Here is a 20,976-nt window from a genome sequence, read left to right as displayed (position 1 = left end):
TGCCCACCCTCCTTACTCCTGCCCACCCTCCATACTCCTGCCCACCCTCCTTACTCCTGCCCACCCTCCTTACTCCTGCCCACCCTCCATACTCCTGCCCACCCTCCTTACTCCTGCCCACTCTCCTTACTTTTGCTCAAAGTACAATACCTAAAAAATATTATTAAATTTTTCTAAAAATGTACTATGTTTTGGTGGGAAAAATTTAGTCATAGAAACCTTAAATTTGTTTTATTTTGCCTAATAGGTAATACTGCTTCCATCTCTGCTCGGCTCCCAAGGACGATAGCAGACACAACTTCTGCCCATTAATGATGGTAAGGACAGTTTTATTCTTACTGTACTACCAGTGTGTGTGTGTGTATCATATTGTTATTAACTAGTGATGGTAAGTATATTTATTATGTTGCCATTAACTAGTGATGCTGAGCGTATTAACCCTTTAAGTGCGCAACACATCATATGATGGGTTAAGTGACTTGCAGTAACTTGTGCTCCACATCATATGATGCATTGGAGTACCGCGCAAGATTTGAAAGGCCCGCGGGTAGAGGGGACTCCCATACGCTGCTTAGGGGTTATAGTAAACAGACACCATTTTGGAAAAAAAAATCCAGCTCACGCTACCATCGCGTGGGAGGCATCAGTTACCCAGCAGCCACCATGTCGAGCGCACGGCCGAACGCTTATCGGGCGCGCACCACGCAATCACTCGTCCAAGAGCAAATAACCAGTGAATTATTTTCTGATGGTGAGGAAAGTAATTTTGATAACTGATATTGATAAAGACTACACACAATTGACCGATGATAGTAGCACTGACAGTGAAAATGAGATACAGCCGCCTCCCATGGCGAGGCCTATACTGTATGCTCACCCATACCACTTAGCCCAGTGTCTACTCCAATTCACCCTCGACCACACAGTTCATGTGATTATTTAGAGTCTGAGGATATTTTCGGTAACAAGTCAGAGGAAGGTGACTCTTTTTCTGGTTTTAGTGAAGTGGAATCAGAACATAGTGTTACCGAGCCTGGTGCCAGTACCAGTGGTGTTACTGGGCAAGAATTTGTTACGTCAGCAGTGTCTCGCCCAGCCAAGCGCCGCCGCATGGAACACGCCGCCGAGGCACCAAGAGTAGTGTAGTGATGGTGATGTTCTCGGGTAGTGTACTCACCTAGTTGTGCTTGCGGGGGATGAGCTCTGGCTCTTTGGTCCCGCCTCTCAACTGTCAATCAACAGGTGTACAGGTTCCTGAGCCTATTGGGCTCTATCATATCTACACTTGAAACTGTGTATGGAGTCAGCCTCCACCATATCACTTCCTAATGCATTCCATTTGTCAACCACTCTGACACTAAAAAAGTTCTTTCTAATATATCTGTGGCTCATTTGGGCACTCAGTTTCCACCTGTGTCCCCTAGTGCGTGTGCCCCTTGTGTTAAACAGCCTGTCTTTATCAACCCTGTCGATTCCCTTGAGAATCTTGAATGTGGTGACCATGTCCCCCCTAACTCTTCTGTCTTCCAACGAAGTGAGGTTTAATTCCCGTAGTCTCTCCTCGTAGCTAATACCTCTCAGCTCGGGTACTAGTCTGGTGGCAAACCTTTGAACCTTTTCCATTTTAGTCTTATGCTTGACTAGATATGGACTCCATGCTGGAGCCGCATACTCCAGGATTGGTCTGACATATGCGGTATATAATGTTCTGAAAGATTCCTTACACAAGTTTCTAAAGGCCGTTCTTATGTTAGCCAACCTGGCATATGCTGCTGATGTTATCCTCTTGATATGAGCTTCAGGGGACAGGTCTGGCGTGATATCAACCCCCAGGTCTTTCTCTCTGACTCTTGAAGTATTTCATCTCCCAAATGGTACCTTGTATCTGGTTTCCTGCTTCCTACCCCTATCTTCATTACATTACATTTGCTTGGGTTAAACTCTAACAGCCATTTGTTCGACCATTCCTGCAGCTTGTCCAGGTCTTCTTGAAGCCTCAAACTGTCCTCCTCTGTCTTAATCCTTCTCATAATTTTGGCGTCGTCAGCAAACATTGAGAGGAATGAGTCTATACCCTTGGGAGATCATTTACGTATATCAGAAACAGGATAGGTCCAAGTACAGAGCCCTGTGGGACTCCACTGGTGACTTCACGCCAGTCTGAGGTCTCACCCCTCACTGTAACTCTCTGCTTTCTATTGTTTAGGTACTCCCTTATCCACTGGAGCGCGCTACCAGTTACTCCTGCCTGTTTCTCCAGCTTATGCATCAACCTTTTATGGGGTACTGTGTAGTGTGGTGATGTTCACGTGCTTCCACCTTATGTGCACGTAGCGGCCGTACTGTGCGTAAACGGGCTTCAGCTCCTGGTCCGCTGTGTACATCACTTCCTCGCCGTCGTGCCCTGTTGCGTCTCGCAGGACACCAGGTGTACTAGTGTGGAGTGATGGTGCTGGTTTTATTCCTCGAATTCCTGCCTTTGACAATAAAGATGGGATTACCGAGCTTTTTCCTGATAATGGAGAGGATATGAGTGAATTTTACACTCATATCCTATTTTATTTTACAGCATTCTATGATGAGCCGCTCATGGAATATATTGTACACCAAACGAACCTTCATGCGGCTCATCTCATTAGAAGAGAGATAACAGAATTTTCATGATTGCAACATTGGAAAACCACCAATGTAGGTGAAATGTATGTGTTTTAGCAATATGTATGTTGATGAAGCACTGTGTCAAACACGCTATCACAGATTACTGGAGCAAAGATCTGACTATTCAACACCTTTCTTAGGGAAATATATATCCCGAGATAGGTTTCAGATACTCCTCAGGTGTCTGCATTTTGCATGTAATGAGGACCGGACAGAGGATGATAGACTTTGGCGAGTGATGCACTATATGAATGAAGTGATTGATAAGTTCAGAGATTTTTACGTACCAGCACAGAAGCTGGTGATTGACGAATCCTTGTGCTTTTCAAAGGATATGTTTCATTCAAGCAGTATATTCCCTCCAAACGAAAAGATTTGGATTGAAATTCTTTGTACTGTGTGACTGTGAAACAGGATATGTGTTACACATGATTCTGTATTCAGCTAGTGATGTAGACATTCCCGGTAACGACGAACATGGTTTCTCGGGTAGTGTGGTGAAGTCACTGATGGCACCATGGATGAACAAGGGCCACATCTTATACACAGATAATTACTATACAAGTCCATTGCTAACTAAGTTTTTGGTTGAAAATAGAACTGGATTGGTTGGCACAGTAAAGGCACGAAGGAGGGAAATGCCAGTGTTTGACGGTAGACTCTCAGTTGGTGAGTGCCAGTTACGGAAATGTGATCAAATACTCTCGGTTCGGTGGAAAGACAAGAGAGAAGTGAACATGCTGACAACCATTCATGAGGGTACAATGTTGAACAGTGGCAAGGTGAACTGTGTAACGAAAGAACCAGTATATAAGCCAGATTGTGTTCTTGACTATACTGTAATATCAACATGCGTTTGATTGATAAGGCTAACATGATGGTTGGCACTATCGAGTGTGTGCGGAAAACATTGAAATGGACGAAAAAAGATTTTTTCCATCATGTTGACATGAGCATGTTGAACTGCTATAATATGTATCTGGTGAAAACTGGACGTAAACCTAGTTTCCGTGCGTTTGCTTTTACACTTGCAACACAGTTATTAGCAAAGTTTGGTAAAGATGTCCCTGGCATGCAAAGACCAATCATGAACCCAGTGTTGCAGCATGCTGCTACACCCAGGCTTGCTCACATGGAGGCCTTTCAGCAACACAGACTAAAACATTTGCCACCAGCTGGAAAGCGTGCAATAGGCCAACGTGAATGCCTAGTATGTAAAACAACAAAAAGGAGAGTACAGAAACGTAAAGTGGTGCAAACATGGTGTGAAGCGTGTGCAGTTCCATTGTGTGCTGTCGACTGCTTCAACGACTACCACTCTCTCCAAGAATTCTAAATGTGCAATAATAGTGCAAAAGCCTGTACATAGTGCATGCTTGTGTGTACATATAATAATGAACATTGTGATACATAATATAATGGCATAATGGAAAACATTTGTGTGCACATGTGTATACTCGATGTATGTAACATTTATTGACAATGACTGTGATGTAACATTATGTGCAACACAATTGTGACTAATATTGCTAATAAAATAGGCCTAAACACTGTAAATAATGCCGCGAAAATAAATTCGTGGCAACTCTGGCTGCTTGAAGACCGCGCGCGACGCCTCTGGGACACACCGTGCATGAGCGATCATGCATGGTGTGACGTCATCGCCCATCTTGTCGGCTCAATTACGTCGTCGGTAAGTTCAATTGAATTTTTTGTTCTCATGGTCAGGGAACACGACTTAACAGGTTAGGAAGAAAAATTTTTTTTTTTTTTTGGTATGCGCCTGTGGGTGACAAATGCTAAATAGCCCGGAGCCACACAAGGGTTATTCTTGGTGTTTTCATTACCCAGTGATGGTGAGTGTATTCATCATATTGGCATTACCCAGTGATGTTGATTGTATTAGTCATGGTATTATTAACCAGTTTTGTTGAGTGTATTAACCCTCTGAAATGCATTAGCGCCTAATTTCGCTCGATCAAGGGGTGCGCATAACACCTTAACCACTGCACTGTGCCAAACGACAAATGCTTTTCGCCAATAACTGTCCCCACCGACAAAAGTTTTTTTTTTGTACACGGTCAAAACACGCTCGCGGTAGGTTGGATACAAAATGAACTCTTGGGACCCCAGTGAGAGGCAGCTTTCTTTGAAAAAAATTCCAGAATGTCCTAGGCTGCTCGCTGGGTTAGTATTGAGTGAGTAACCATGGGGTTGCACGCCCTCTGGCTCCCAAACACCTGTCCGACGCAGTGTTGAAAGATCGCTCTTTGGTGTTGAAATTCAGACCTTATAGCTGAAGAACATAAGGGTCATGATATTGATGAAGCTAGGCGCAATAAGGACCTAACACAAAGGTCGGATGCAAGTGATACCACACCTATTAGGATGATACAGCGAGCGTATCCAGTTGTAGCTGTGAACGCCACCCATGCCACCTATGCCATCTCCAATTTATATAGGTGATACATAGATGAATCGTTTTCTGGGTTCAGTGATGATGCATCTGATACAAGTAGCATAGATGAACAGTGTTAGCGGTTTCCATGGTGGTGTTTTCCATAGATATTTTCAAGATTAGCTGAATCTCTTCCAGAATGGCTGAATCTCTTCTAGATTGACTGACACTTGCTATAAATGACTGAATCTTCCAGTCAGGGACCTTACAAAGCGATATTTTCAAGACTACCTTACGCATTACGAGCTTGGCTACATACCACTTACAAGTACTAAAGCCAAGGGTGTACGTGAGTGAGTTATTTGCAAGCACACAGAACAAAGAAACAGCGAAAATCTATCTGTACCTGGTGCAACGAGAGCGAAGTCGCGCTTTGTACCATGGACTACTTCATTGATTATTACTCACTTCCGAAGTACTGATTGTGTAATACAGTGTGTTAGTGTGTAAATAGTGTGTGAAACTATACATATTGTAATCTTAGTGAATTTTTAGCAAGTAATATTGCAACAATAAACATTGTGGATACATTACTGACACACAGTATCACAGTTCCATGGAACATTATGAACGTTCTGTTGTATACATATTGTAAATAACAAAAATATGCATCATATACAATAAAAAAACTAATAAAACCGCATTGGAAATACATAGAACAAATAATTGAAAATATATTTGTGGCAACTCTCAATGCTTGAATGGCCTGCACGCTTGTTTCTGGGAGTTTCTGGTACGGGCGACCAGCCGTGATGACGTCACAGCGCACCTTGTCCACGTCCCCACAGCCAAGTAAGTGGAATTTTGTATTTATTTTTACATAGACATGTTCAGGGTTAAAAAAAACATTTTTTGGGGAACACTTGATTTCATGTGCACGGGGAATGTCACAATAAACTCGGCGCATCACAGTGGTTAAGGCACTCGTAGGTATATTGTAGGGTTCAAAACTTGGGTACAAGATGGATTCCTGAGGTGTTTGCCAGCTTGAAAAAAATTCCCAGCATTCCCCACGGTTGTGGGCAGCTCATATTCAAGGTAGCAACCATTTTGTATGTATCCATATTGAGCTCCCAGTCTCTAGTTGGCCATGTTTTTGAGAAAACACTCTCTGATGTTGAAACTACAGGGCATATTCCTTGAAGATGAGCATGCCAGTGATTTTGATAACTCAAATCTGGAAAAAGACCTAAGACAGGTGTCTGATACTAGTGATACGATATTGAAGTGAACGATGTGGAGAGTGTGTACAGTACACAGCTCTCACAGCCCTGCCATACCAGCCTAGGTCATCACCATCAGTGGAACAACACAAATGAATTTTTGTATGTTCTCCTGAACATTTAGCGCCAAATGCAATTTGTTCGGATTATCCGGGAATGCTTTAGAGTAGGGTTCGTTAGAGTGAGGATGCACTGTAATTGAATCACTAATATGCTCACAATACTTTTTGAGTATAGCGATGGATCACATTTTATTATATAAATATATCACACTACACACTATTGAATAATATTACTCGAAAAAAAACAGAAAAAAAAATCAACATTGAAATAATTAAGTAATAATATTTTTGTGGCAACTCCCGCCTGACAGCTCGGGTGGAGCTGACCGCCTCTGATGATTACTCTGTCAACGCCTCACTTTTGCCAGACTTCCTCGCCCTATTGTGGTCAAAATATGTCACAAATTATTTTCTATTTTTCCCATGATCAGGAAACACACATGAACACTTTTATAAGACGTGTTGCAGGCTAAAATCGCAAGAGAGCAGCCCAAGGGTTAACAAAAACCAACTAATAATATCAGGGGTTTCGCGGCCTGATGAGGGTATCGACATCATAAAACCAAAACACGCTGAGTCCCTGATGAAGGTAATGCCATCATCAATTAATGCATTTTTAAAAATCCCATTTATTGTCCGAATATTATGGGACTGGTTTTAAATGTGCCCCTTTATATTGTGAACAGTTTGATAGCAAAATGAATGACGTAGCATGAAAATTGAGGTTAGAAAGCTGAAAAGAGTACAGTTCATCCTCACTAACGAACCCCGTTCTAGCGAATTCCCAGAAGATCCGAACAAATTGAATTAGGTACTAAATGTTCAGTGGAACATACAAATGTTTGATTAAGCGAAGATTGTTCATCCAAGCAGTCACCGAGACTGAGCGTCGGAGGTGGCTGTCATCATCTATGATTCGCCAAAGTGTAAACAGTTATACAGTGTTTTATTATGCTTACCCATTGTTTCTAGGGATAAATGGTTGAAGGATGATAAAATGGTATCAAGGGTCATTGGTGAGAGTTGTTGTCAGGGGGGCAAGTGGTGTCAGTAGTTAGGGTTTATTGTTAGGGGGGGCAGGTGGTGTAAGTTATTCTCATGGAAGGCAGGTTGTCAGTGGTGTAAGTTGTCAGGGAAGCTGGAGTAATAGTGGTGTCAGGGGAGGCTGGTTGTGTCAGTGGTGGAAGTTGTCAGGGAAGATGGAGTAACAGTGGTGTCAGGGGAGGCAGGTTGTGTCAGTGGAGAGCTCTGGCTCGAGTTATCATGTAAATGGCAACACGTTGCTGGCACCTCCATGCTCCACCTCGATAGTTCACTCACTGTCTGCTTTTCACCAAATTAGCTGAGAAAATGTTACCATTTCAGTTGTTTGCAACACAAAGCTCTATCATATTCCATAGTCAAAATGAACAATTTATAATAAATTGTGGTGTCAGTGGTGAGAGGATGTATTAGGGGGTGGAAAGGCGTCAGAGAAGGAGGGTGAGTAGAGACACCAGCTGACTGCTACAGCACGTGCCTGCCTCGATACTAAGCTCACTTGCTGCTTTTGACAAAATTAGGAGAGAAAATTTTACCATTTCAGTGGTTTGTAATGCATCGCTCTACCATATTCCGTAGTCAAAATGAAGAATTCATAATAATGTGTGGGGTCAGTGGTGAGGGGATGTATTGGGGGGGAGGGAGGGGTAAGGAGGCGGCTAGCCTCTATGCAGTCAACATTGGGTCGAGTTTCGTCGAGGTCTGGGTTCAAGGCCTGGCCTTAGGTCTGGCCTGAGGCCTGGCCTGAGGCCTGGTCTGGCCCAAGGCCTGTCAGTCTGGCTGCCACCCTTCCCCCCCCCTCCTATACCGCCAACATGCTACAACCCCCCCCCCACTCCTATACCGCCAACATGCTACAACCCCCCCCCCCTCCCCTCCCCTCCCGCACCTGACTACCAGCGGCCGGCCCTGACCCTCCTCCCCTACCACCGGCGGCCCGCCAACCACCCCTCCTCTTCAGTTTGTTGAGAAAATTATGTGATTTTGCTTTTTTGGATTCAATAATGCTCATATATGTAGAATTTTTAATCCAAATTGTTTGTAAGTGATTGTTCTATCAAATGCCATAGTGAAAATGAAGACTTCATAATAAATGAATTGTTTATGAATATTTATGTAGACTGATACAGTTGGCTTATGGAAATCCTGGCCATACATCATATTTGCAGCCACCAATAACAGTCACATAGTTTTGATTTTAATATGGAATTGTTTACAATTGATTGTTCTATCATGTGCCATGTTCAAAATGATAAATACATAATAAATAGATTTTCTGTGATTTTTTGTTTTGTTGATAGTGGATGTAGGACCTTTGTTTTTTCACATGAAGGGGAGGGACAGCCTGGGGCTGACGGGTAGAACGAATTCCGCAGTGAAACGAATCGGCCTCGCCTCATATAACGCCTACGCCTCGTTCGAGTGAGGTCACACTGTATAAACATTTGAGTGTGGTTTGTGCGCTCACGGCCAATGCTCAGCCTTCGTTGCAGTGTGTGCCAGGTCGCTTGCCAGGCCAGCAAAAGAGTTAATCTTCCTTGGAGATTTCAATTTACCGAGTCTAAGATGGAAATGGCAAACACAAATATCATAGCAGGGAATGACCCGGGAAATAACCAACCACAGGTCAGAGAACTTTTGAGATTCTGTGACAAATTCTCGCTCAATCAACAGATTACAGAACCAACTAGGAACGAAAACACACTAGACTTGTTTTCTAGTGTGTTTTTGTTGTTTTCTAGTTTTCTAGACTTGTTTTCTTTCATCATTAGTTCACAAACAATGATGAACTAATCAGAGACATCACAATCTCAGATACTTCATACTCAGTCCATAAGCTCATTGAAGTGCGAACTAGCATAAATAACGGTAGTAGGTCTAAGAGACCCAACAAGCGAGAAGGAATATTCAATCAATTCAATTTTAACAATAAGAGGATCGACTGGGAAAAAATAAATGTAGACCTTGCAACCATTCAATGGGAGACGGTCTTAAGCGACAAAACTCCCACACAGGGAATAGCTCAACTGACAGCTGAAGCTTACAAGGTCTGCTTGAAGCACATGCCTGTGAGGAGGGGCAGAAAGAGGACCACTCAAGAAAGAGAACACAGACAACTGTACAGGAGAAGGAAAAAAATAACGGAAATGCTTCGGCAGACACAACTATCACAAGCAAGGAAAATAAGCCTAAGCAGGGAGATCGAAGAAATAGAACAAACGTTGAAGCGATCATATGAGTCTGAGGAAATGGAATTGGAACAGAAAGCTATACAAGAGATAAGGAAAAATCCGAAATATTTTTTCACATACGCAAAATCAAAATCAAAACCTCTACCAGTATTGGACCGTTAATTACAAATGAAGGTACGTACACAGAGGACAACAAAGAGATTAGTGAAATTCTAAGAAGCCAGTATGAGGCTATGTTTAGCACACCAATAAACAACATGAAAGTTGATGACCCAGACAGCTTCTTTATGAATGACATTCAAGCTGCAGATAATATAACGGATATTACCACAAACTCGGAAACTTTGAAAGAGAAATTGACAATATGCCTATGCACTCAGCTCCTGGGCCTGACTCATGGAATTCAATATTCATAAAGAAATGTAAAGTACCAGTAGCGAGAGCACTCAGCGTAATTTGGAGAAAGAGCCTGGATACAGGGGACATACCAGCAGCACTTAAATCTGCAGATATAGCTCCGTTGCACAAGGGGGGGAGTAAAGCCTTGGCAAAAAATTATAGGCCAGTTGCACTAACATCACACATAATAAAAGTGTTTAAAACGTCTGTATATAGGGTAATAACACCACAAACAGTATTGTTGGGGGTGAAACTTTAGTGCGTCTGACCTTGAATGTGTGAAGGAAGCAGCCACCACCTGACTGTGTGTAGCGACGTCTCTTAGTGCCTGAACTAACTATATCAACTTAGTTGTACAGTTGTGGTGAACAAAACATGTAGATACTTACATATAACATCTGTATATAGTGAATAAAAGCAAAAACAGTATTGTGGGAGGAGAATGTGGGTGAGGGAGGGAGGAAGTAGCAGCCAGAGGCGGGCTGCCACTGGTTGCCACTGCCACTCAGCATGCCAACTTAGTGGTTCGTTATGGTGAACACGAATGTAGATACTTATATGTAACGTCTGTATATAGTGAATAAAAGCAAAAACAGTATGGTGGGAGGAGAATGTGGGCGAGTGAGGTGTTGAGGGAGTGGGTGGCAGCGAGTGCTGGCTGGTGTGTGGCGGTCACTCCTCGTTGCTTTTTGACTCATATTAGCGACTTAATGGTACGTTATGGTGAACAAAACATGCAGATACTTATATATAACCTGTGTATATAGTGTAATAATCGACAAAGTATTTGTTCACTGTTTGATGAACATAATAATTGAATCAACAATATGCACACCATATTTTTGAGTACAGCGATGATTCACTCATTTTATTATATAAATATATCACACTACACACTATTGAATAATATTACAGCAAAAATACTATGAAAAATCAATCAGAGACATTGAAATAATTAGGTAATTATCTCTTTGTGGCCACTCCTGCCTGACAGCTGGCGAGCAACAGACCGCTTGGGACGCACGCTGAGTCAGCGCCTGTTTTTTGCCAGACTTCCCCGCCCTATAGCGGGCAATATATGCCACTTACGATATTTTTTATTATTTTTCCCATGATCAGAGAACACAAATTAACAGGTTTAAAAGAAAAATTTTTTTTTTTATGCGCCTGTGGGTGACAAATGCTAAATAGCCTGGAGCCACACAGGGGTTAAACATAATACAGGGTACATAACACAATCAAATTTGCCCATAGTAGGTAAGCACCATGTAAAGAATTTGGGAATAATGATGTCTAACGACCTAATGTTTAGGGAGCATAACCAAGCAAATATTGCGTCAGCCAGAAAAATGATGGATTACGAGAACTTTCAAATCCAGGGATCCCATCACAATGGTTGTGCTCTTCAAATCACTTGTGTTGTCGCATCATGAGTACTGCTCAGTACTCACTTTACCCTTCAGAGCAGGAGAGATTGCAGAAATAGAGGGAATACAGAGAACATATACGGCATACATAGACCCGATAAAGCACCTAAATTATTGGGATCGTCTCAAAGCCCTCCAAATGTACTCACTAGAAAGACGACGAGAGAGATATCAAATAATATACATATGGAAAATACTAGAGGGCCAGGTTCCAAATCTACACTGTAAAATAACAACATACTATAGTGAATGATATGAAAGAAAATGCACAATAAAACCAGTGAAGAGCAGGGGTGCCGTAGGCACAGAGAACACTGTATAAACATCAGTGGTCCGCGGTTGTTCAACATTCTCCTGGCAAGCATAAGAAATATTGCTGGGACAACCATGGACATCTTCAAGAGAAAACTAGATAGGTTTCTCCAAGGAGTGCTGGACCAACCTGGCTGTGGTGGGTATGTGGGCCGCTCCAAGCAACAGCCTGGTGGACCAAACTCTCACAAGTCAGAGTTTGAGGAGTAGAGAGTACTCCTCAAGTACTTCCAGTAGAGTAGAAGTAGGAGTAGAACAACTCCCAGAACCCCATCAAGCAGGTAAACCGCCTCTAGATACAATGAAGATAAGCCTTAGGCTACACAATGAAACTTGTAAAAGCAACTGTATTGCTGCTGCCTCTAATATCAACTGGGAGTTTGAAATAGGTGACATAGTGAATATCAACCTTGCAGTGCAAACATTTCTTCACAAAACTTTTAGCCTTGCCTTAAGGCTACCTTGAGGTGTTTTCTGGGCTTAGCGTCCCCGCTGCCCGGTCGTCGACCAGGCCTCCTCGTTGCTGGATTGGTCAACCAGGCTGTTGAATGCGGCTACTCGCAGCCTGACGTATAAATCACAGCCTGGTTAATCAGGTATCATTTGGAGGTGCTTATTGAGTTCTCTCTTGAACATTGTGAGGGATCGGCCAGTTATGCCTCTTATATTTAGTGGAAGCGTGTTGAACAGTATCAGGCCTCTGATGTTGACAGAGTTCTCTCAGAGTACCTATTGAACCTCTGCTCTTCAACGGGGGTATTCTGCACATGCTGCCATACCTTCCGGTCTCAAATGATATTATTTCTGTGTGCAGATTTGGGACCAGCCCCTCTACTATTTTCCACGAGTAAATTACAGTAGTTGCATGTCTCTGCACCTTTTCCAGTTTGTTGATGTGCTGCTTAAGATATGGGCACCATACAACCACTGCATATTCCAGTTTTGGTCTGACAATAGTTGTGAATAATTTCTTTAGTATTTTGCCATCCATGTATTTAAAAGCAATTCTGAAGTTAGAAAGTGTAGCATTGGCTCTTCACACAATGTTCTTTTGTGGTCCTCAGGTGATAGCTTTTTATCTAGAACCACTTCTAGATCTCTTTCTTTATCCGAATTCTTTAAAGATTTCTCACATTTCATAGAGGTGTCTGAATATAAAGTGAAAAAAATGCCAAAGGAGCTAAGTAAGAACAAAGCATTTGGTCCAGATGGAGTTTCACCATGGGTTTTGAGAGAATGTGCACTTGAGCTCAGCATTCCACTTAACAGATTTTTTCAGGCATCCCCGTGAACAGGAGTCCTAGCAGATGTGTGGAAAAAGGCTAACACAGAACAAATGTTTGCACTACAAGGTTGATATTCACTGTACTACCTATTTCAGATTCCCTGTTGATATTAGAGGCAGCAGCAATCTACAACAGTGGCAGCAGGGAAGATCCCATCAAATATAGACCTGTGTCATTGACAAGTGTTATAGTCAAAATATTGGAAAAAACCAGCGTTGAATGTAATGAAACGCCATTTTCTGGGTGAGACCCGGAGGCTCCCCGGAGCTTTACCAGGCTGATATGCTAATGTCAGACTTTGGCATCAGTCATGTGTATGGAGTTCTAGGGCCTACCGGGGACCACGGCCAGAACCTGGCCCCCTCAGAGAGGCAAGGGGAGCAATGGCCTATAGAATGGCTTATGCATCATTAACGATGCATAAGCAACAGGGCTCCATTAAGGAACATATAATCTCTTCCCACAACCAGACCATCACCAGAGAAGTCTTATCAAAAAACACGGAAATCATCGATAGATACAGCGATAGCAGGCGGCTGATATCTGCGAGGCACTACACATTAAGAAGCGATACCAGCAATCAACAGCCAATTAATGCACAACTATATTCTACCCACTTCAAGACTCCGCACCAATATAGAAGCATCAAGAAATATGGGCCAATAGGCCCATTGCAGTTACTTACATTCTTCCTTTTAACTTACAAAATATTATACCCATTGTTTCGTGTTCTGTCTTGTGTTGAAAATTTGTTTTCACCTCATCCAAAACTGTTGTAACATATCACCTCACCCAAATGCAGGTATAAAATCAAAGCTGTTTAACCCTTACACTGCTCAGGGGTCCTGGGGACATTTACACCCCTGTGCGCAAGAAAAAGAATTCAAAATTTTTTTTTCGTCTTCTAGACATGTTAATTTGTGTCCCCTGAGCACGGGAAAAATAAAAAAAAATCGTAGGTGACATATTTTGGGCGCAATTGACCGAGGAAGTCTGGCAAAAAGTGGGCGTTGACAGCGCGGTCATCAGACCCGTCAGCGTCACCCGCGCTGACAGGTGGGAGTTGCCACAAAGATATTATTACCTAATTGTTTCAATGTCTTCGATTTATTTTTTCTTAGTTTTTTTGCAGTAATATTATTCAATAGTGTGTATTGTAATATATTTATGTAATAAAAGTGGTGAATAATCGCTATACTCAAAAGTATGATGTGCATATTAGTGATTCAATTATGTTTATAAAACAATAAACAAATAGTTTTGCTGCTATTACACTCTATACACAGGTTATATATAAGTATCTGCATGTTTTGGTCACCATAACGAATCACTAAGTTGGTATTGAGAGTCGAAAAGCAACGAAGAGTTACCACCACACACCAGCCAGCCACTCGCTGCTACTCCCTCAACACACGCACTAAACTTTCTTCCCCCAACAATACCATTTGTGGTGTTATTACACTATATACAGACGTTATATATAAGTATGTATATATTTTGTTCACCACAACTGTAAAGCTAAGCTGATATAGTTAGTTCAGGCACTAAGAGTCGTCGCTATACACAGATGGCGGCTGGCGGCTCCCTCACTCATTCAAGGTCACACGCACTAAACTTTCTCCCCCAACAATACTGTTTGCAGTGTTATTACCCTATATACACATATTATATATAAGTATCTACATGTTTTATGCACCGTAACTGTACACCTAAGCTTGTAGTGCGCCCAAAGAGCATAGTGGCCACCCTCTAAACAGCTAGACAAATCGTGCAGACGACGTCACCAAGTCACCCAAATGGCTCCTCCCAGCATAATCCTTTTGCTGTTATTACACTAATACACACATTATATATAAGTATCTACATTTGTGTTCACCATAGAGAACCACTGACCTGGTATGGTGAATGCAAACAATAACAGGTGGCCACACAGTCAGTAAACGATGCTGTCTCCCTCCGTCTCTCAGCATTACTCCTCCCACAGCGCTAATTATTACAACAATCCTGCTATTATCACAACCCTGGTTATTTATATCACAGTCATGGGTCATCTGTAATATTGTCATCGCTAAATAATAACAATTATATATTTTGACATTTTTCGGCGATGCTGTGGTCACAAGCTGAACAGCAATGCTGTTCGCTCATGCTGTGTGCGCCAGCCTTGGTTGCTCCAACAGTACTGTGCCTCTTACACCTGAGAATATTGCCCACGATTTTTTAAAAAAATGGCGTCTGTTTACAAGAGCCCTGAGGACGTTACTGTGAACCCCGTGTAGCCGCGGCCCATTTGAATCGGGCCTGGCACCCTATGGCGTATATATACTTCATGCGCACCGTGGGACATGTTACTCAGGGTGTACACATGTCAAGCCGCCTGCTATCGCTGTATCTATCGATGATTTCTGTGTTGTTAGATAGATAGTTGTTTGATAATCATCGATAGATACAGCGATAGCAGGCAGCTTGACGTCTGCGAAGCACTACACATCAAGAAGTTAACACCAGCAATCAACAGCCAATTAATGCACAACTATATTCTACCCACTTCAAGACTCCGCTCCAATATAGAAGCATCAAGAAATATGGATCAATAGGCTTTCTACAATTACTTCCATTCAATACCCATTGTTTTGTGTTCTGTCTTGTGTTTGAATTTAATACCCATTGTTTCGTGTTCTGTCTTGTGTTGGAATTTAATACCCATTGTTGAAAGTTCGTTTTTTCACCTCATCCACCTCACCCAAATGTAGATATAAACCTCGAAGATGTGTAAGCTCTATTCAGTTTCAGTTGTGTGTTTGTATACTAAAGTCTTTGAAAATGTAATAAGTTTTACGAAACGCGCTCAAGTGTCGCGTCAGACTAGAAATAAAAATGAATTTTGGAGAATTGATCTTTGAATTACCATCAACAGTGAAAAAGAAATGTAAGAAAGATAGAGAAAATTCGTGTTAGAATTATTAATCTTACTTTTTCAGTCATATTTAATAATATATGTCTACAGGAAAGACTGCTACCAAAATATACTAATATATATATATATATATATATATATATATATATATATATATATATATATATATATATATATATATATATATATATATATATATATATATATATATATATATATATATATTTGTATATTTTGGTAGCATTCTTTCCTGTAGACATATATTGTTAAATATGACCGAAAAAATAAGATTAATAATTCTAACACAAATTTTCTCAATATTTCTTATGTTTCTTTTCACTGTCGATGGTAATTGAAAAATCAGTTCTCCAAAATTCATTTTTATTTCTAGTCTGATGCCACACTTAAACGCGTTTCGTAATAACTTATTACATTTTCAAAGACTTTAGTTTACACGCACACAACTATAACCTGCAAACACTAAACAGATTTCTTACTATGCTATAATTCAAATGGCTTTTCATTTTATATACCTGCATTTGGGTGAGGTGATATGTTACAACAGTTTTGGATGAGGTGAAAACAAACTTTCAACACAAGATAGAACACGAAATATTGGGTAAAGTTAAAGGGGAAGAATGGAAGTAAATGCAAACGGCCTATTGGCCCATATTTCTTGATGCTTCTATATTGGTGCGGAGTCTTGAAGTGGGTAGAATATAGTTGTGCATTAATTGGCTGTTGATTGCTGGTCTTGACTTCTTAATGTGTAGTGCCTCGCAGATATCAAGCTGCCTGCTATCGGTGTATCTATCGATGATTTCCGTGTTTTTTGTTAAGACTTCTCTGGTGATGGTATGGTTGTGGGAAGAGATTATATGTTCCTTAATGGAGCCCTGTTGCTTATGTATCGTTAATCGCCTGGAAAGAGATGTTGTTGTCTTGCCTATATACTGAGTTCTTTGAGGCTTACAGTCCCTAAGTGGGCATTTGAAGGCATAGACGACATTGGTCTCTTTCAAAGCGTTCTGCTTTGTGTCTGGAGAGTTTCTCATGAGTAGGTTGGCAGTTTTCTTGGTTTTATAGTAAATCGTCAATTGTATCTTCTGATTTTTGTCTGTAGGGGTAACGTTTCTATTAACAATATCTTTCAGGACCCTTTCCTGCGTTTTATGAGCTGTGGAAAAGAAGTTCCTGTAAAATAGTCTAATAGGGGGTACAGGTGTTGTGTTAGTTGTCTCTTCAGAGGTTGCATGGCATTTCACCTTCCTTCTTATGATGTCTTCAATGAAACCATTGGAGAAGCCATTGTTGACTAGGACCTGCCTTACCCTACGAAGTTCTTCATCGACTTGCTTCCATCCTGAGCTGTGGCTGAGAGCACGGTCGACATAAGCGTTAACAACACTCCTCTTGTACCTGTCTGGGCAGTCACTATTGGCATTGAGGCACATTCCTATGTTTGTTTCTCTAGTGTAGACTGCAGTGTGGAAACCTCCGCTCCTTTCCATGACTGTTACATCTAGAAAGGGCAGCTTCCCATCCTTCTCCATCTCGTAGGTGAAATGCAACACAGAATTCCGCTCAAATGCCTCCTTCAGCTCCTGCAGATGTCTGACCTCAGGTACCTGAGTAAAAATGTCGTCAACATACCTGCAGTATATGGCCGGTTTCAAGTTCATGTCGACGAAGACCTTTTGTTCGATGGTACCCATGTAGAAGTTTGCAAACAGAACACCTAGGGGAGAACCCATGGCGACCCCATCTACTTGCTTATACATGTGCCCATCCAGGCTCAAGAAGGATGCCTCTTTAGTACAAGCTTGGAGTAGTTTCCTTAGAATGTTTTCTGGTATGTCAAGAGGAGTACAGGCCAGATCACGATACACTCCGCCCGCTATATATATATATATATATATATATATAATTATATATATATATATATATATATATATATATATATTATATATATATATATATAAAATATACAGTGGCACCTCAACATACGATTGCCCCTACTTGCGATAATTTCGAGTTACGATGTGAATTTCATCGAAAAATGCGACTCGACATCTGATGGTGTCGTCGACTTACGATATTTGTTGGTACACGTTCGGGTCGACAGAGCGAGTGGTTCCCAGTCACGCGGCCGACCTGCCTCAGTTTACTACAGCTGCCTGCTTAGTGACGATCGCGCCTATAAGAAATTCCGCTTTTGTGGTGATTTTTTGCATTTTGAACATTAAAGTAATTATTATATACCTTGCCATGAGTCCCAGGAAAGTCAGTGGTAAGGCTCAACATATGAAAACCCATGTAAGGATGAGCATATAGCAGATACAAGAGTACAGAATGTTTCTTCCTCAACAATTAAGAAAATGTGTGCAGCATGGGAAGATTTGCAAACCTTTGTTGAAACGACTCGCCCAAATCAAGCTGCAGTAGGTCGTTGCCTTAACCTATTCAATGACACTGATGCATCATTACAGACAAATGTTAAAATTAAGGGAACAACAAATGCCTCTTGACAAATTTGTAGTGAGACAAACAAGCACTGAATCATAACCAGGTCCTAGTGGTATTCAGACAAAACGTAGGAAAGAGAGTACCCCAGAGAAAACATCACTGCCTGATGTGATAATGGAAGGGGACTCCCCTTCCAAACAGGAACAACTCTCTTCCTCCCCCCTTATCACCATCTTCCATACGCCATCAAGAGCCATAAAGGTAAGAGACACTTTGGTACTGTATTGTAGTTAGAAAAAAACATTGTATTCAGTATAAAATGTATTTGTATGTTAATATTTTGGAGGGTGGGGAGCGGATTAATTCAATTCCCTTTATTTCTTATGGGAAAAATCGCTTCTACTTACGATATTTCGACAGTCCCGTAACGTAATTGTGTGTTCCCATAGTAAGTGTAAAATAATCCAGAGTTGTTCAATAAAACCCATGTGTTAAGATGTAACCCACAGTGCACTTATTGTCCAACTTAGACTAAGAATACTTGATCCTTCCCCCATTATCACTTACGATACATACATTTACTTCCATTATTCATAATAAAGTAAGGACGGGTTTTGTTAATCTGTACTCTCAGGTATGGCTTACAAAGAGCCCTGCTGCTGCAATATGTTACCAAATATATTATCCCATACTCCAGGATATGTTTATAAAAAATATTGGCCTTGCTGTGAATGTGTTAATCTGTCAGTAATATTAACCCTGCTCTGAAATAGTTAATGCAAAGAATGTATAACAATATTATGTAATTTGTATTAGTAAATAAAGTACTGTAATATTAGTTTTAGTTGTAAATACATCTAGCAAACTAAATATTCTTTTCCACAGGATAACAAGCCAGAGGAATGTTCAGTGTGTTTTAACGATTATGCCGAAAATCGGCTACGACCTCGCACACTGCCATGTGGCCACACATTCTGCTCCCAGTGTATTGACAATGCTATCAAGAATGGTCAGCTGACCTGCCCCAGCTGCCGTGCCGAGCACGCTGCCACAGCCTCTACTCAGTTCCCAATTAACTATGCTGTGGAGGCTTTAGTTAGGAAACTCAAAAATATCCAACTAACAACTGAGGAAGTAGTGCCAGCAAAACCCTATGAAGGTCCTGCCAAAGGCATCAGTAAGACATTACGCTCCATGGTGCAGGAGCAGATGAGCAGCATCAGCCGCCTCATTATTAGCTGTGAAGAGGTACTGTCCCAGCTGGGGGAGTACCGGGGGCAGCTGGGGGACTGGAAGACTCATCACCTCCAGCTCCAGGACAGACTCTATGCTCTGGTAGAGCAGAATAAGTCAGCAATGAAACTCTTGGAACTGGAGGATACCAGTGTGGTGGATATGACAACACAAGGAGAGGAAGGGAAGACTCAGCTGCAGGCCATGTTGGGGAGCCTCGGCACAGTCAACACTCCACAGGAGGTTGGCACAACCATAGACACAGCTGATGGGTGCAGCATGAAGATAGATGATTGGCTCCGGAAGTGCCAGGAACTCTTCCCAGATGTCAAGACTGTCCACACCTCAGTGAAGGTACACTACTGAAGGTCACATTGTTCTCACACAACTGAGTGTAGTATTGCCTCTATATAAATACTTTTGACATGGAGACACATCAAGATAAGAGTTGACTTTATATATAGGAAACATTTGTATTAATAAAGTCAACTGTCATCTTGGTGTTTCTCTACACTGTGGTCAGTGTAGAGAAACACCATTACTTATATTGTGAAATTATTTTACTCAGAGCCTGATGCTTCATTATAGTCCAGTTGCTTTACTAAGAGCCTGATGCTTCATTATAGTCCAGTTACTTTATTCAGAGCCTAATGCTTCATTATAGTCCAGTTACTTTACTCAGAGCCTGATGCAGGCGATGAGTCACAATAACGTGGCTGAAGTATGTTGACCAGACCACACACTAGAAGTTGAAGGGACGACGACGTTTCGGTCCATCCTGGACCATTCTCAAGTCGATCGACTTGAGAATGGTCCAGGACGGACCGAAACATCAGAGCCTGATGCTTCATTATGGTCCAGTTACTTTACTCAGAGCCTGATGCTTCATTATGGTCCAGTTACTTTACTCAGAGCCTGATGCTTCATTATACTCCAGTTACTTTACTCAGTGCCTGATGCTTCATTATAGTCCAGTTACTTTATTCAGAGCCTAATGCTTCATTATAGTTCAGTTACTTTACTCAGAGCCTGATGGTTCATTATAGTCCAGTTACTTTACTCAGTGCCTGATGCTTCATTATAGTCCAGTTACTTTACTCAGAGCCTGATGCAGGCGATGAGTCACAATAACGTGGCTGAAGTATGTTGACCAGACCACACACTAGAAGTTGAAGGGACGACGACGTTTCGGTCCATCCTGGACCATTCTCAAGTCGATCGACTTGAGAATGGTCCAGGACGGACCGAAACATCAGAGCCTGATGCTTCATTATAGTCCAGTTTACTTACTCAGAGCCTGAT

At 41.6% G+C, this 20,976-nt stretch overlaps 1 protein-coding gene across 1 annotated transcript; it reads left to right on the top strand.

Annotated features, from left to right (window-relative positions):
- Positions 1–251: 251 nt before the first annotated feature.
- Positions 252–20,287, top strand: LOC138371131 (tripartite motif-containing protein 5-like). The gene is made up of 3 exons (XM_069335965.1): positions 252–317; positions 19,327–20,028; positions 20,243–20,287. The coding sequence occupies exons 1-3, from the start codon at positions 312–314 to the stop codon at positions 20,285–20,287; spliced, it is 753 nt and encodes a 250-aa protein (XP_069192066.1). The 5' UTR covers positions 252–311.
- Positions 20,288–20,976: the final 689 nt, after the last annotated feature.

Source organism: Procambarus clarkii, chromosome 35 (genome assembly GCF_040958095.1).
Source record: "Procambarus clarkii isolate CNS0578487 chromosome 35, FALCON_Pclarkii_2.0, whole genome shotgun sequence".
NCBI classification, from domain to species: domain Eukaryota; kingdom Metazoa; phylum Arthropoda; class Malacostraca; order Decapoda; family Cambaridae; genus Procambarus; species Procambarus clarkii.
Note: the sequence above shows the minus strand (reverse complement) of the source record. Positions and strands in the feature narration are given on the sequence as shown.